General features: G+C 21.6%; 1 protein-coding gene across 1 annotated transcript; it reads right to left on the reverse strand.

The window, feature by feature from the left end:
* Positions 1–4,607: 4,607 nt before the first annotated feature.
* On the reverse strand, positions 4,608–15,361 carry LOC128952953 (uncharacterized). Its single transcript, XM_054298434.1, has 2 exons — positions 14,206–15,361; positions 4,608–4,619 (listed from the first exon to the last, which is right to left on the reverse strand). Exons 1-2 carry the CDS (start codon positions 15,304–15,306, stop codon positions 4,608–4,610), a joined length of 1,113 nt encoding a protein of 370 aa, XP_054154409.1. The 5' UTR covers positions 15,307–15,361.
* Between the last annotated feature and the right edge of the window lie 845 nt (positions 15,362–16,206).

Below are 16,206 nucleotides of genomic sequence, written 5' to 3' on the forward strand. Positions count from 1 at the left end.
TAAGTTTTCTCTATAGCTATTAATCATTGAAAAAATGATTGGTTTGGCATTTTATATGTCGACACCACATACGTATAGAAAGAGAGAGAGAGAGAGAGAGAGAGAGATAAAGAGAGAGAGAGAGAGACTGGGATTCAAGTGTTGGGCGCATATTAGCCACAAATTTATATATATACTGTATATATATAGTATTATTATACAGTATAATATATATATATTATAAATTATATTAAGTGATGAAAATTTAGTCATAAAATGATTAATTGTTTAGAAAAATATTTTTGTGTTGTGTGTGTGTGTGTGTGGGTATAGATAGTATAGTGGGTATGTTTTTATAGGAAATATACTGTATATATACAGTGTATAATATTGTATATAATTTATATACATGAAACAAACATTATTATTATCAATAATAATAATACTAATAATATCGGGGGGTTTTATATATATACTGTATATATAAAGTTGACAATAATATACAATAGGAATCGAGAGTAGAAAAAAATCTATCATTTTTTTTGTTGTCACTAATATTTGATAGATTTCTGTGTTAATGAAATAATACTAATAATAAAATTAATGAAATATATATATATATATATATATATAATTCAATCACATTAAGTCAATGTATCCAATAATAACTACAACGACAACAACAAAATATATGAAATTGTCAGTCAATAATATTGTATACAATTGTTGTATATTAATAATAGTATTAATGATTATAAAAATTAATCGTTTTTATTGAAAGAGAGAGAGAGAGAGAGAGAGAGGTGTCATAGATTTATATTAATAATATACTGTATATATATATATATATATAGTATACTAAAAGTACGACAAACCAACCAAAAAAATAAAACAATTAGTTTTCACTGACATATCGTTTGATGACATCTCTCTCTCTCTCTCTCTCTCTCTCTCTCTCTCTCTCTCTCTCTCTCTCTCTCTCTCTCTCTCTTTCATTCATTCACTCTCTTTCTTAATGTATTTTTGTTTGTTTGTGAAGTGCTTTAAAGTGTTTGTGTAAACTAAATGGACATAAATTATATTATTTTTTTTGTTTTGTTTTGTTTTCAATATACTTAAAACAACAACATAAAGAGAGAGAGAGAGAGAGAGAGAGAGAGATTTAGTGGGTGGGGGAGGGGTGGTAACCATAAATAAATTTAGGAGGGTTATTATATATATGTATGTTTGTTTGTCAATACTATACTTTACATATATAATACATTATGATATAAGATGATGATGATAAATTGTGATATTTGATATTAATCACTGTTTTGAATTTACATATATAATGTATTGTATATATCAATACATTTTTTTGGCATTATTTATCTTTTAAAAATTTTTTATATAAAAGAAAATATATTTATATGAATATAATATCTCTATATATTAAACTTTATTTTTTTAGAAATATATTATTATATAAAATTAATATATAAAAAATGATTAACAATTTTCAATATATATTAGATTAAGTTACAAAATTATTTAATAATAATTAAGCTAGATAATATAATGTTGATATTACTGTATGTATGATATATCAATATATAATAATATGATTTTATATGACTATTATAGGCTATAAACTGTTTACTTTAAATTTTATTTTATTATATTTACAGTATTATTATTATACCCATTGTGTGTGTATGTATATGTGTGTGTGTATGTGTTTGTGTGTATGTATGTATGTGTTTGTGTGTGTGTGTATGTGTGTGTATATATGTGTTAAATATTTAGACCTTTAATAGTGTGTTATATTAGTGTTTTATTTTATATATATATAAAAAATAAAATAAAAATATCAAAATAAAAAAATATTTAAGTCAATATATACCCAGTATATTGAAATGCCATAATAACAATAACAATAATTTTCATTTACAGTATTTTTATTGATCATATATTTATATATACTATATATATATATAAATACTATATATATATATATATATATACACCATATATATAGTTATAAATTATCATAAGATTTATCACACAATTAAATTAGTCTCATAGGCATTTTTTTCTAGATAGTAAATAATAATAATAATAATAATAAAATAAAAATACAGTTATATTTTATTTAGATAAAATAAAATATAATATATAGATATATATATATATGATATTATTGCTACCAAATAGTAGACTATAGGGATTTTTTGTTATGTTTTTAAGATATATATATATAGTATTTTATTTATAACAACAGTTATATAAAGTATTATAATAATAATAATAATAATAATATGCAAACAATGCATAATAATAATACTACTGTACTTAAAATATTTATTATTATAAATTGTAACCATATATTTAAATGTTTAAAATTATTATTATTATTATTATTATCTATATTATATATATATATATAAAGTACTTCAATATCATAAGTGTATCACAAAAAAACAACGAAATAAAACATATAATAATAATAATCTTAATGTTTCTTAAATAACGCATAAAAATTGTCATTATTTTTCATTAAGAGAGGAGAATATAATATATGAAAAATATTATAAACTATTTTATATATATATATATATATCTTTCTCAGTCACCCACTCACCCACTCACTCACTAAACTCAACATAAAAAATAACAATAATTTATTATATATACTATTTTTATATATATCATACATAACTATATACAGTATATACAGTATATACAGTATATATATATATATAAAACTTAATAATATATTACAGTATATATAAGTTTAGCACAATTTACTATATCTAAGACATCATCATATAATAAAAATATATATATATATAGTATATACTGTATATAAATATACAGTATATATATAGTATATTATGTCTTAAAATATGATATATTATATTAAGTTTATATCATATATATATTAAAATTTACAGTAAGTTTTTGCTTACTTTTATGGTTGAAAACACTTATCAATCACTAAACTAGTGATAATGTGAACGATAGGCCATCGTTTCGCTGATACCACTGATCAGCTTGGTCACCACATATGCACTGGTATTTTTTAGCTACCAGTGCTGTAAGCGATACGGGAGGTCGGCAGGGGTTGAGTGGACATGTGTTATAGTTTGTGAACTTTTTTATTACTTAATTCACATATCAGTAATATATATATATATATTTATATTTAAATTGTTATAAAAATGTCTAATGTTTTCAAAAAATATATATCTAAATAGCTTCGCCAACATAACTAGCCCTTTAAGGGCTAGTTTGGCAAACATTTTAATTATTAATTAGCGATAAATAAGTACTGGGAATACATGTTTTACTATTTTGTTGGTCATTCATAAGATTAATATTTTTAATTTTGCATTTTTCAATATAAAAACTCTCTAAAAAATATCTTGATCTTTTATTTTTTTCATTATAAATAATATTCGGATAATCAAAGTTAATGTTATGACTAGTTAATCTAACATGGTCAGCTACATTACTTTTTATATAATTATTATTTATTGCTTTTTTATGTTCAATAATTCTATCAGATAATTTTCTACATGTAGTGCCAATGTATTTAAATGAACAGTCTATACAATCTAATTGGTAGACTATATTATTTTTATTTAATAAAGTTAACGGATTTTTGTTTAATAAATTTTTTATTGTCAAACCTTTTTTAAATACAACATTTATATCATAATTTGCTAAAATTTTCCTTATATTTTCACTTAAATTTTTATAATAAGGGATTGAAATAGTTTTGGTGATATCAAATTTATTTTTATCTGACAAATTATTATTGTTTTTATTTAAACATTTATCTATAGTTTCATTTATTATTTTTTTAGGAAAATTGTTTTCTATTAATGCTTGTTTTGTAATATTTAATTCATCTTTTAATTTCTCATTAGGATTTGTTAAACTAACTGCTCTATTAACTAGTGTATTGATTATACATTTTTTGTTTTGTATTGATTGATGAGATTTAAAATCAATATATCTATTAGAATGTGTAGGTTTGCGGTATACGAGTGTATCTATAGATTCATTATTTTTTATAAGTTGTACATCTAAAAAATTTAGTATATTATTAATTTCATATTCTATAGTAAATTGAATATTACCAATAGATTTACCAATTTTATTAATGTGAAATAAATATTTTTCAACATATCTTTTGTTTATAATTAAAAAACTATCATCAACAAAAAATTTTAAAAAACTAGGTTTAAAGTTACAATTATTTAAAGATAATTCAAATATATAACTAACTAATGTTTCTGCTAAAACTGGAGACAGATTGCAACCCATAGGGGCTCCCGATTTTTGGATATAAAATTTATCATTAAATGTAAAACAATTATTAAACATACAAAAGTTTATCAAAATTATAATATTATTTACATCTAAATTAGTTCTATTAGATAGTGTATTGTCGTTTAATAATTTGTTTTTAATTAATATTAATGTAAAATCTAAAGGAATATTTGTGAATAAATTAATAATATCTAAAGAAATCATTATTTCATTGTTTTTAATTTTTTGTGATTTTATTATATTTGCAAATTGTTTAGAGTCTTTTAATGTGTATAAGCTATTACGTAATGTAGGTGTAATAATGTCACTTAAATATTTTGCTAATTTTGAACAAGGGTGATTAAAATAGGGGATAATTAATCTACCTGGATTATTTTCTTTATGAATTTTTATTAAAGCATATAAATTAGGTATATTGTAATAACTTGGATATATATAATAATATTCATTTCTATTTAATAAATTTTTATTTTTAAGATCTCTTAATATATTTTTAAGTTTGTTTGCAATTGTGTTAATATTATTAGTGTCAATAATACTGTATATTTTTTTATCATTTAAAATATTTTCTACTTTACTTATATAGTCTATTTTATTTAAAATAACAGTTTTATTGCCTTTATCGGCATATGTTATGACAATATCATTATCATTTTTTAGTTTATTTAAACTAGTTATTTGTTTTTTTGTTAGATTAGGTTTTATTGATTTATAATTTTTTAATTTATTAATTAAATTTATTCTAATATTTTCTAAATCTGGTTTATTTTGAATTAAATTTTTTAATTTACTTTCTATATTAGATATAAACTGTTCAGGTATAATTTTGTTTGGCACTACTTGAAACTTAGGATCTAAACTTAAAATATATTGCTCATCATTATTAAAATGTTTATTAGATAAATTAACTATCCATTTTGAATTATTATTATTATTATTATTTATTTTATTATTATTAAATATATTATTGTTTGATAAATACAATTGAGTATTTAATAATTTATTGAATTTATTTTTTTGTCTCATTCTAATTTTTGATTTTAAATTTTTACAATATTTAATATTTCTAGATTCTATTATATTTAACATATTTTTTGGTAATAAATAATTAAGAGATTTAAATTTTAGATTTGCTAGTCTGTAAAACTTTTTTAGTTTGTATTTACAAACATTTATCCTATTTTTATATAAAAATTAAACTACAAATTTTAGCAGCTCTTATTGAGCTAGGGTATTTATCATTAGATATTACTTGTAAACTTTTAGGTATAATTTTATTTTCATAGCATTTTTTATTAAAAGTAAGGTGTTCACGGTACTTAACTATTTTAAACATGTCTCTCTCCCATTGCCTGCACCTCCGTATGCCGTCCATACCGTAATTGGTTTTAATCAAATTATTAATAGAATCACTCATAACTTTTTAGTTGTTTTCACAATTTTAATAAAATATATATATATATATATATATATATATAGTGATAATGTGAACGATAGGCCATCGTTTCGCTGATACCACTGATCAGCTTGGTCACCACATATGCACTGGTATTTTTTAGCTACCAGTGCTGTAAGCGATACGGGAGGTCGGCAGGGGTTGAGTGGACATGTGTTATAGTTTGTGAACTTTTTTATTACTTAATTCACATATCAGTAATATATATATATATATTTATATTTAAATTGTTATAAAAATGTCTAATGTTTTCAAAAAATGTTGGCGAAGCTATTTAGATATATATTTTTTGAAAACATTAGACATTTTTATAACAATTTAAATATAAATATATATATATATATTACTGATATGTGAATTAAGTAATAAAAAAGTTCACAAACTATAACACATGTCCACTCAACCCCTGCCGACCTCCCGTATCGCTTACAGCACTGGTAGCTAAAAAATATATATATATGTGGTGACCAAGCTGATCAGTGGTATCAGCGAAACGATGGCCTATCGTTCACATTATCACTAGTTTAGTGATTGATAAGTGTTTTCAACCATAAAAGTAAGCAAAAACTTACTGTAAATTTTATTAAAATTGTGAAAACAACTAAAAAGTTATGAGTGATATATATATTATTTTTTCTTAAATATCATACTTGAAATATAAAACAATATATTGTATAAGTATTGTAAATATATATATAAAGATATGTAAAATTAATATTTATACAAATTTTTATTTGTTTGGCTTACCATTAGTCTCAATGATTTGTGTCGTTTAGTTGTTTATAAATATATATATATACAGAATATTCTGTATTTATGTATAGTATATATTAAAATAATAGGAAACTCTAGAATATTATATATATTCTGTGATTTATACGTTATATATATATGAACTAAAGTCACTCTTTTATTAAAAAAACACATTCACTTAATATACAGTATATTCACACTATAAATACATTATATTATATATATATATATATGCTGTCATTAGTCAGTTATACGATAGGGTATAATAAAACTGTCCACACGTTGAGTACAGTATATATCGTAAACACAAAAAAAAATTTATATTCAATAATAATAATATGATTGTATGTTTCAAAAACAAAATTGAGTAAAAATATATTTTTTTTAATTTATTTTTATTTTTGTTGARACATTTAATTTATTAGTTTTAATACAGTCACTGACTATATATATATATATATATATTTTTTACTGTATATACAGTTTATTTGAATTGTTTTATTTTTGTTGTTGAAAATATTTAATAAGTTTTTCTACATTATTATTAATATTACTATAATATTAGTGTAGATAATAATAAAATAAAACAAAATTTAATTTCAATATAAAACACTTTATAATGATGTTATTATTTAATACTTTATGTTTAAACAGTAAAAAAAAACATCAAATTTATTATGTTATCAATAATACTGTATATTGTAATTAAAAAAAATTGAGTTTCACTTTACATATGTTTATGAAAAAAATTTTAGTTATAAATTAAAAAAAACAAAAATTAACACTAAATTTCATAAATAATTAAATTTTTTTTCACAAAAAATTGTATTTAAAAGTAAAATACAACAACAAAATTGTTTTATAATATTATTTTTTCAAATAAACTATTTGTAAATATAAATTCAATTCAATTTATATCTATATAAACAAATTTAACTATAAATATATATATATATATATAAAACGTGTATATTATGTATATATTATGGGATTTTAAACACTCACTCATACAATAACATCCACACAAATCCTATTATTATTATTTGATTTGTATTTTGTCACCAAATATTTTAATACATACACCAAAAAATATATTATATTCACATTGAAATACACAACAATTCAATAATAATAATATTACACACAAACAGTACCAACAAAAAAAAAGTTATCATTAGTTTTCATTCATAGTATCAATAGATATAAATATATTCACACACAAAAAAATAACATCAATTGACACACAASTATTTAGTTTTTTTTGTTGGATAGTATTGTTAATAATCACACATACAGTATATATATATATATAGTTATAGTTACAGAATATTCTGTACACTTTTTTTTGTTGATGATGTTATTGTTATTGTTGAAAACAGTGGGTGATAATACCGGTGCTCAACTACTACTAGTTAGTACTACTAATACTTGTGTTGTAGTTGTATTCAAGCATTTCATTGACGACAGTATATTAGGTGATTGTGCCGTACAAGTGGTATATGACTAACTGACTGACTAACTGTGTGTCAGTGTATGTATGTGTCTAAAAGTTGAACAATACTTTTAAACATATATACAGTAGTTTTTATTGATAATAATACTTATAATAGAGAGATAGATAACATATATACGGCTATACTATGTGTATATTGATAGAGAGCACAGTCGGTTATGGGGAACTGGCATTCCTCACTATATCGCTCTCAATAGTTGACTACCGGTGCTGATACTATTGCTCGTACTGTTGGCACTCAAACTGTTGTGTCGATGTTGAAGTGATGCTCTCTCTCTCTCTCTCTCTCTCTCTCTCTCTTCCCTATCGTTTCACTCCCTGATCTCTCATCATATTGTGTGAATGATAGGCACAGAGAGAGAGAGCACTGGTAGTTACAGTAGGATTGTACTGCCGGAGCGCTGGCTAATGCGCTGTTTGCTCTCTCTCTCTCTCTGCTTATATACAATATATATATATATATATAGACGACAATACTGTATATAAAAATCTTATGTATCTCTCTCTTATGGCAACAACAATACATTGGGCTTAGAGTTAGAGCTCTGAGAGAGAGAGAGAGAGAGAGAGAGAGAGCACATTAAGAGCTACCGGGAACTGTAGGTTATTAAGCAACTGCTGTAACAATAAGAAATGGACACAATCTGTATAAATACATTGTATATAATATATATTAGAATTAAGTTTCCGACTCCAGGGGTTGGGGCTACCAGTGCTTATAAACACAAGTGATTTAGACTATTGTATATCGATAGACAATTGTGTGTGACTGTGTGTATGTGTGTGTAAGTGTGTGTATGTATTTGTGTGTATGTATGAGTGTATGTCTATGTATGTATGTATTTGTGTGTATGTATGTGTGTATGTCTATGTATGTATGTATATGTATGTGTGTATGTGTGTATGTGTGTATGTATGTATATGTATGAGTGTATGTCTATGTATGTCTATGTATGTATGTATGTATTTGTGTGTATGTATGTGTGTATGTCTATGTATGTATGTATATGTATGTGTGTATGTGTGTATGTGTGTATGTGTGTATGTATGTATATGTATGTGTGTATGTATGTATGTGTGTGTGTGTGTGTGTGTGTGTGTGTGTGTGTGTGACTGTRTATGTTTGTGCTATAAACTAGACATTGACTAAACCTWAAAGCTTAGTTAGTTTTTTTKTGTGTGYGTGTGATGTTGTTGTCTATAAAATATAAATTTGCCAATTATTGGCACTAATTTATTTCAATTATATTTTTTTAAGTCAATAATAATACTGTAATAGATAAATTAGCAATGTCTATTTTTWAAAAAAATAAATTTTACAATAATTTAAAATCAATAATTTATTAAAAACGACTATAATTTCTATGTTTAATAATAATAATATGTTTAATATTATTTTAATAAAATAAATATCGAAATAATTGTAATCTTTTTTTTGAATTTTAAATAAAAAACTATTTAATCAYAAAAAATATATATAAAACAAAAATTTAAATACTTATGTATATATTTTTTTCAATCTATACTATTGACACATATTTTATTATTTACCTATTTATTCAAATAAAAATTTTATTTTTTTATTTATTTATTTAAATTTATATATATATATATATATTTATCTATATATTTATTTATTTTTACAAAACAATCAATGTATATACAAATATATATATATTTTTTTTTTATTTATTGTATCACAATATAAAMGCAGTTACTGTATAAATATAATATATATATTTTGCATAAAATACAAATAAAGTACTTAACACACACACAAAATTTAAATATAAATTTAGCAAAAAAAAACTAAAAAAAATAAAATAAATAAAATGCATTTATTCACACATAGTTTTTAAGTTGAGTGTAATTTTTATCCATAAAAATACCGTTTTATTTAATATATATTATATATATATATATATATTATATATATATTATTTAATATTACACTCAATGTTTAGTAAGTAATTGTAAAATATATTCACGTTTTTTTTGAGGTGCTATTTGTTTAGTCAGTAMAGTAACAGTAAARTAAAAACCAAATATATTTATATATATATATATATAACTTAAAAAAAAGTAAAAAGATTTTTATTTTTTTAGGCAAAAACTAACATTTGCTGAAAGTTTTATGTATTTTTATTTTTCGAGATATAKATATATATAWAAATTTGTATTTTTGTGCTATTGTATGCAATTATTAGTTTTATATTATATATATGTATTAAAACTATATTTTAACTATTAAAATAAAAGCTAAAACATATATTTTTAAAAAATTTATTATTATTATTATTGACTAATGTTTTTTTAGGTTGAAATTTTATTTTAGTTAATTTTATTTTGTTCATAGAATATATTGAATATATATATATATATATATAAATAAAAATCATTTTATAATGCACATAGAATATAGAATATATAAATATATTGATATATATATATATATATTATTTTCGATATATATATATATATTATTTTCGATATATATATATATATATATTATTTTCGATATATATATATATATATTTCGATATATATATATTATTTTCAATATATATATATTATTTAAAAATAAAATAAAATTAATTCAATTTATTAGATTTTATAAATTTTTTTTTGTAGTTTGTATTATATTATTTTGTTAAGTTATTTTATATATAAAATTTATATAAAAATTTATAACATTTTATAGTTATATATTGATATTTATTTATTTTATTAAGCATGATATAAAATTTATTGTAAAAATTTATTTTATTTAATTTTATTGTTGCTAGATTATTTATTTAATGCTATCTTCCAAAAAAATTGTTCACAATTGAATTCAATGTGTATATATATATATATATATGAGTGTCTGTCTACATATATGTTCATTCAATTGGGCACAATATATACACTGTAGTATAAAACTTATTATACTATTTTTTATTTATTTCATAGATAGCTAACTACTACTACTACTACTACTACTACTACTACTACTACTACTACTACTACTACTACTACTACTACTACTACTACTACTACTACTACTACTACTACYACTACTGMATCTATACTTTTTTTTTTGTATACCCCGTATATATATACCGGTGCAACAAAATAGATGCCTTTCTATCAAATCGATTGACTAAACAAAACGATTCTCTCTCTCTCTCTCTCTCTCTCTCTCTCTTTCTTTATGTGATTTTCACTATAGATTACTGCAATTTTTATCCCTTATATACTTCAAGTATAATAGTAGTTACACACTATCTCTCTCTCTCTCTCTCTCTYTCTCTCTCTCTCTCTCTCTCTCTCTCTCTCTCTCTCTCTCTCTCTCTCTCTCTCTCTCTCTCTCTCTCTCTCTCTCTCTCTCTCTCTCTCTCTYTCTCTCTCTCTCTCTCTCTCTRTATATATAAGTGGCACACAAAATAAAAATCACTGGCAATCATGAGCTTGAAAAAAAAATTTTAAGATTTTTATTTTTTGTGATTATTTCATTCAGCACTCAATTGCTATCATCTYATATATATATATATRTRTAGTATTGTTATCCACTTTTTTTTATTTGATTTCCTTAAAGTGCATGAAATATATATACAGTATATGCTGTATATAATRTTATATAGTATTAGATAAAAGTTATTATATAATGTACAATAAATATATATAGCAGTTATACGATATATACTGTATATATAATAAAATATATACATTATTTAATATAATAATAATAAAAAAAAAGATTACTAATAATTAGTGTATTGATTAATAATTTTTTATAATCTATTAAATAGTTGTTATAATAGTTGCTAAAAAAAGTCAAATAGTTGTTAAAATAGTTATTTAAACTGTATTAAATAGTTGAATATAGTTGCCAAAAAAGCCAAATAGTTATTGAAATAGTTATTTATTTTCTTATAAATATTTCAACTGATATATAATTCACTTGTTTTTAGCATATTTACAAAAATGATTTATATAAATAAACTAAATATTTCTATTGTTAAAAAAGTAATATGAGTTGATAACAGTTTACACATTTTATATAATTTATATAACTATTACATTTTGTTTTTACATATATTTGTGCAATATTTTACAATTTGATGCTTATATTTTTTAAAATCAATGAAATAATTATTTATAAGTTTTTATAGTTGCTAATCCAACAAATAGTTATTTATAGTTATAATAAAATTTCGGAAATAGCTGTCCACTGGTCAACTTCGGTGGACATACTAAGTCCCAGTTATAAGCGTTGAACCGACAAAATAATTTTTTTTAGTTGGAAATCAAGACACTACTAATAATAATAACAATAATATCAATGAATATTAAAAATATATATTTAAAATAAGTTTTTCAAATAAAATTATAATATTGTTATTTTATTATATATATATATATATATATTAATTAATTTTATTAATTGTTATTCAATTGTAAACAATTAAACAATAAAAAAGTTTTTTAATATTATTATATTTTTTGATGTTTATATTAATTAATTAATTAGAAAAAAATATGTGATAAATTAATTTTTTTCTATTGGATAAATWAATTATTAATTTATTAAACTATTATCAAACATAATTAATTATACAACAAAAAATAGTATTTAACTAAAATTTACATAAATTTACATATATATAYATATATACGGTATATATATATATATAATATTGTAATAATAAATGATAAGTACTGTATATACGGTATACTATCCAACTATCCTCTAATACATAACATATATATACTTTAAGTATAAGATTTAAGTATATGATGTTTGCGCGCTTATGGATGATGTGCTTATGTATGTTGTTTGTAAAACTAAACAAAACAACTAAACTGTCCATCAGTTAGTGGGTGAGTGGGTGAGTGAGTGAGTGAGTGGACATTTATGTAGAGGTATCATACTATACGATCAATGATATTATTGTAGTTAKTTTTTTTAGTATATACTGTATATATTGAAACATATAAACAGCTATCATATCACTGATAATAACAATATTTTTTTTAAGTATAACTACTACACAAATGTTTAGCTCTATTAGCTATCCATCCCTTTTTTTAAACGCCAACCAACTGTCCACTAATACTACTACTACTACTAACTACTGGTGGTTATAATAACTACGATATTATAGTTGAATGTCTTATATTATATATCTTATATATATATATATTGGATACATATGCTATCAACTACTGTATCACTCACTCACTCACTCACTCACCCACTATCTTAATAGTATGTTTACAGATATTATTATTATTATTTAGCTATAAATGTAATTTTATTTTTTCTTAAGTGGTGTGTGTTTATCAAACATATTAAAACAAAATTATATTTATTTTATTTTTAATTTTTTTTTTGGTGTGATATATCAAGTAGTTTATAGCAATAAATAACTAAATAAATAGATAAATAAATAGATTTTTTACTAAAATAAATATTAAGTAAAACAAATTATTAGATATTTATATATATTTATCGTAATATTTTAGAKATAAAACTAATTTTATTTATTTAATTTTATTTTCTATTACAAATAATTTATTATTTATATATATGCTATCATATCCAAGTTAGTTAAATATATATATATTTAATATTAAATAAATTGCAATTTAATTAAATTAAAAGTTATATAAATATTGTTAAATTTTTTAAAACTAATTTCTCAAATATATATAATTTTAAATTTATTTTTTATAAAACTATAGTATAATAATTTTAAAAGTAAATGTTTATTTTAAATTCAATTGATTTTATGTATAAAATTAATATATAGTTTTCTTTTTTAAATTAATATCTTGATATTATAAATCAAATATTTATTTTAATTATTTTTTAATCAATTATTTTATTTATGTATTTATTTATAATTTATAATTATATATATTATTTATTATTATAATTTTTTTGTCATATAAAAATTTAATTAATAAATTATAATTATTTTATTTTAGCAGTTAACCTAATAAATAAATTAAAAATAGTAAATATTTTATTTTTAAAAATTATTTTAACAAAATAATTAGTACATACTTATAAAATATAAATATTAATTAATTTATATATAATCATTTATAATTTAGTATTAATTGAATTAAAAAATTTATCAAATAATTGATGAAATATTTCGGATGATTTAATAAAACAAAAATGATTGCCATTTACAAAGTTTATAACTTGAATCCAATTATTATTATCAATATTATTATTACTATTTTTAATATCCATTGTAACCATTGTATCATCAAAACTATTATCACTATCATTATCGGTAACATTGATAATACATTTGTTTGCAGTATTATTATCATYGGTTATACCCATAACTCCCAAAGTTTCCCAAAATTTATTTACAGGAAATACCTTATCCTTACCGGCCATCACATACAGTGTCGGTATCTGTTTCTGGGCTAAACACTGGTATCTTAWTTGAATTTTATCTAAACTATCCGATAATAATATAAAGAAATAACTGGCAAACAGTTCATCCCTTAAGACATTTGATGCCCTCAGCAGTGACTGTTTGACGCCCAACCATACGAGYAGCCAATCGGGTACWASTAGTAAACCTAACCACCGGAGCCACCAATTGCTACCGAATCGGCAAACCAAGGCTATACCGTCCAATTGTTTCGGTGTAAGCCATCGATGAACTGGCGGTGTAATCAATACCACGGATTTGATGGTCAGTCGATGACCACTACTGTAGTCGCCGTTGACTATCTGTAAGGCTATTAGACTACCGGCCGAATGACAKACAGCGCAGTCGACTACWCGAATGGACAGTTGGTTAAGAAACKCGACGACCAGTTCTGCCCGTTCGTCACCCGAATGCCAAAAGTGGCCACCATTTTGCTGATGATGAYGACGACGACGACTGTCCTGAAAATCCGGTAATTTCGGTATCAATAACCGATATTTATGGCCAAACGTACGGCAAAAATGGGAAAAATGTGTCAAACAATTGGGCGATCCGTGCAGTAATAGCAGCACTGGTTTATTATTATTATGACTACCAGTGCTGCCGGTAGTGTCATCATCATCATCAGCACCGGTATCAATATATTTGATACTAATATCCAGACCATCTTCGGGCGTATTTTGCCATAGATTAGGTACCAGACGTTGAAATCGATGGTCAGGTTGTCTCAATTGATGATATAGTTTTTGACCAAATTTTCTTAAGGTAACTGTCCTCAGCTTATACGATGACATACGTTGTTCAATATCTTGATCGGTTAGCACTGGTATCCTGGGGTATACCATACGAAACCATATGTATAATAGTCTACAAATGATTAGCGATAATACTATTGTTGTTGTTATTAATAAAAACATAATTTTTTTAATTTATAAAAACAACTTATAATATAAATAATTATCAAAAAAAACACAAAAATATAAATCAATTAATTCAACAAAAAAATATTGTTTTTAACAATTTAAATATTATTTAAAATCTATATATATATATATATATATTTATACACAGTATATATTAACTATTTATTAAATACTCAATAATATAATACATGTTTATATAAATAATTTAACTAATAATACTGTAATAATAATAATTATTATTAGTTTTTTTAAATAACACGTGAATAAACAATATTATTGATAAACAAAAATAACTATTAATTTTTATTTATAACAATTTATAATAATTATTATTATTATAACTTAAAAAGTTATATACAATATTTTTTTTTGATTGTATATATATATATAAAATTTAATAATATTAGTAAAATGTGCAATATAAATTACTGCACTTATTTAATTGACACTGATAAAATATAAAACTGATACTAAATATATAAAAAATGTTAAAACACTTATCTTAAAATTAATAAAATATCTATTAGTTATTGTTATTATTATTATTACTAAAAGTATATAAAATATTTTTATTATAATATAATAAACTCTATTAAAAAAAATAAATACTAGAAACAGGTTTTTTAAAAAAAAATTATATTAAGGATAAACTTTAAGTTAATAACTTAGTTTTATGCACTAAATAATTAATTAATAAATATTAAGTTTTTTTTGAAAAACTTTCCTTTAAAAAAGTTTATACATTTATTACAATTTAGTAAAGAAAAAATTTCAAACTATAATAATAATAAAATTTCMAATTTATATCTCAATTTGATATCA

This window comes from Oppia nitens, unplaced genomic scaffold (genome assembly GCF_028296485.1).
Source record: "Oppia nitens isolate AA-2021 unplaced genomic scaffold, nextdenovo-longstitch-racon4-pilon3 scaffold11_pilon_pilon_pilon, whole genome shotgun sequence".
Lineage (NCBI taxonomy): Eukaryota > Metazoa > Arthropoda > Arachnida > Sarcoptiformes > Oppiidae > Oppia > Oppia nitens.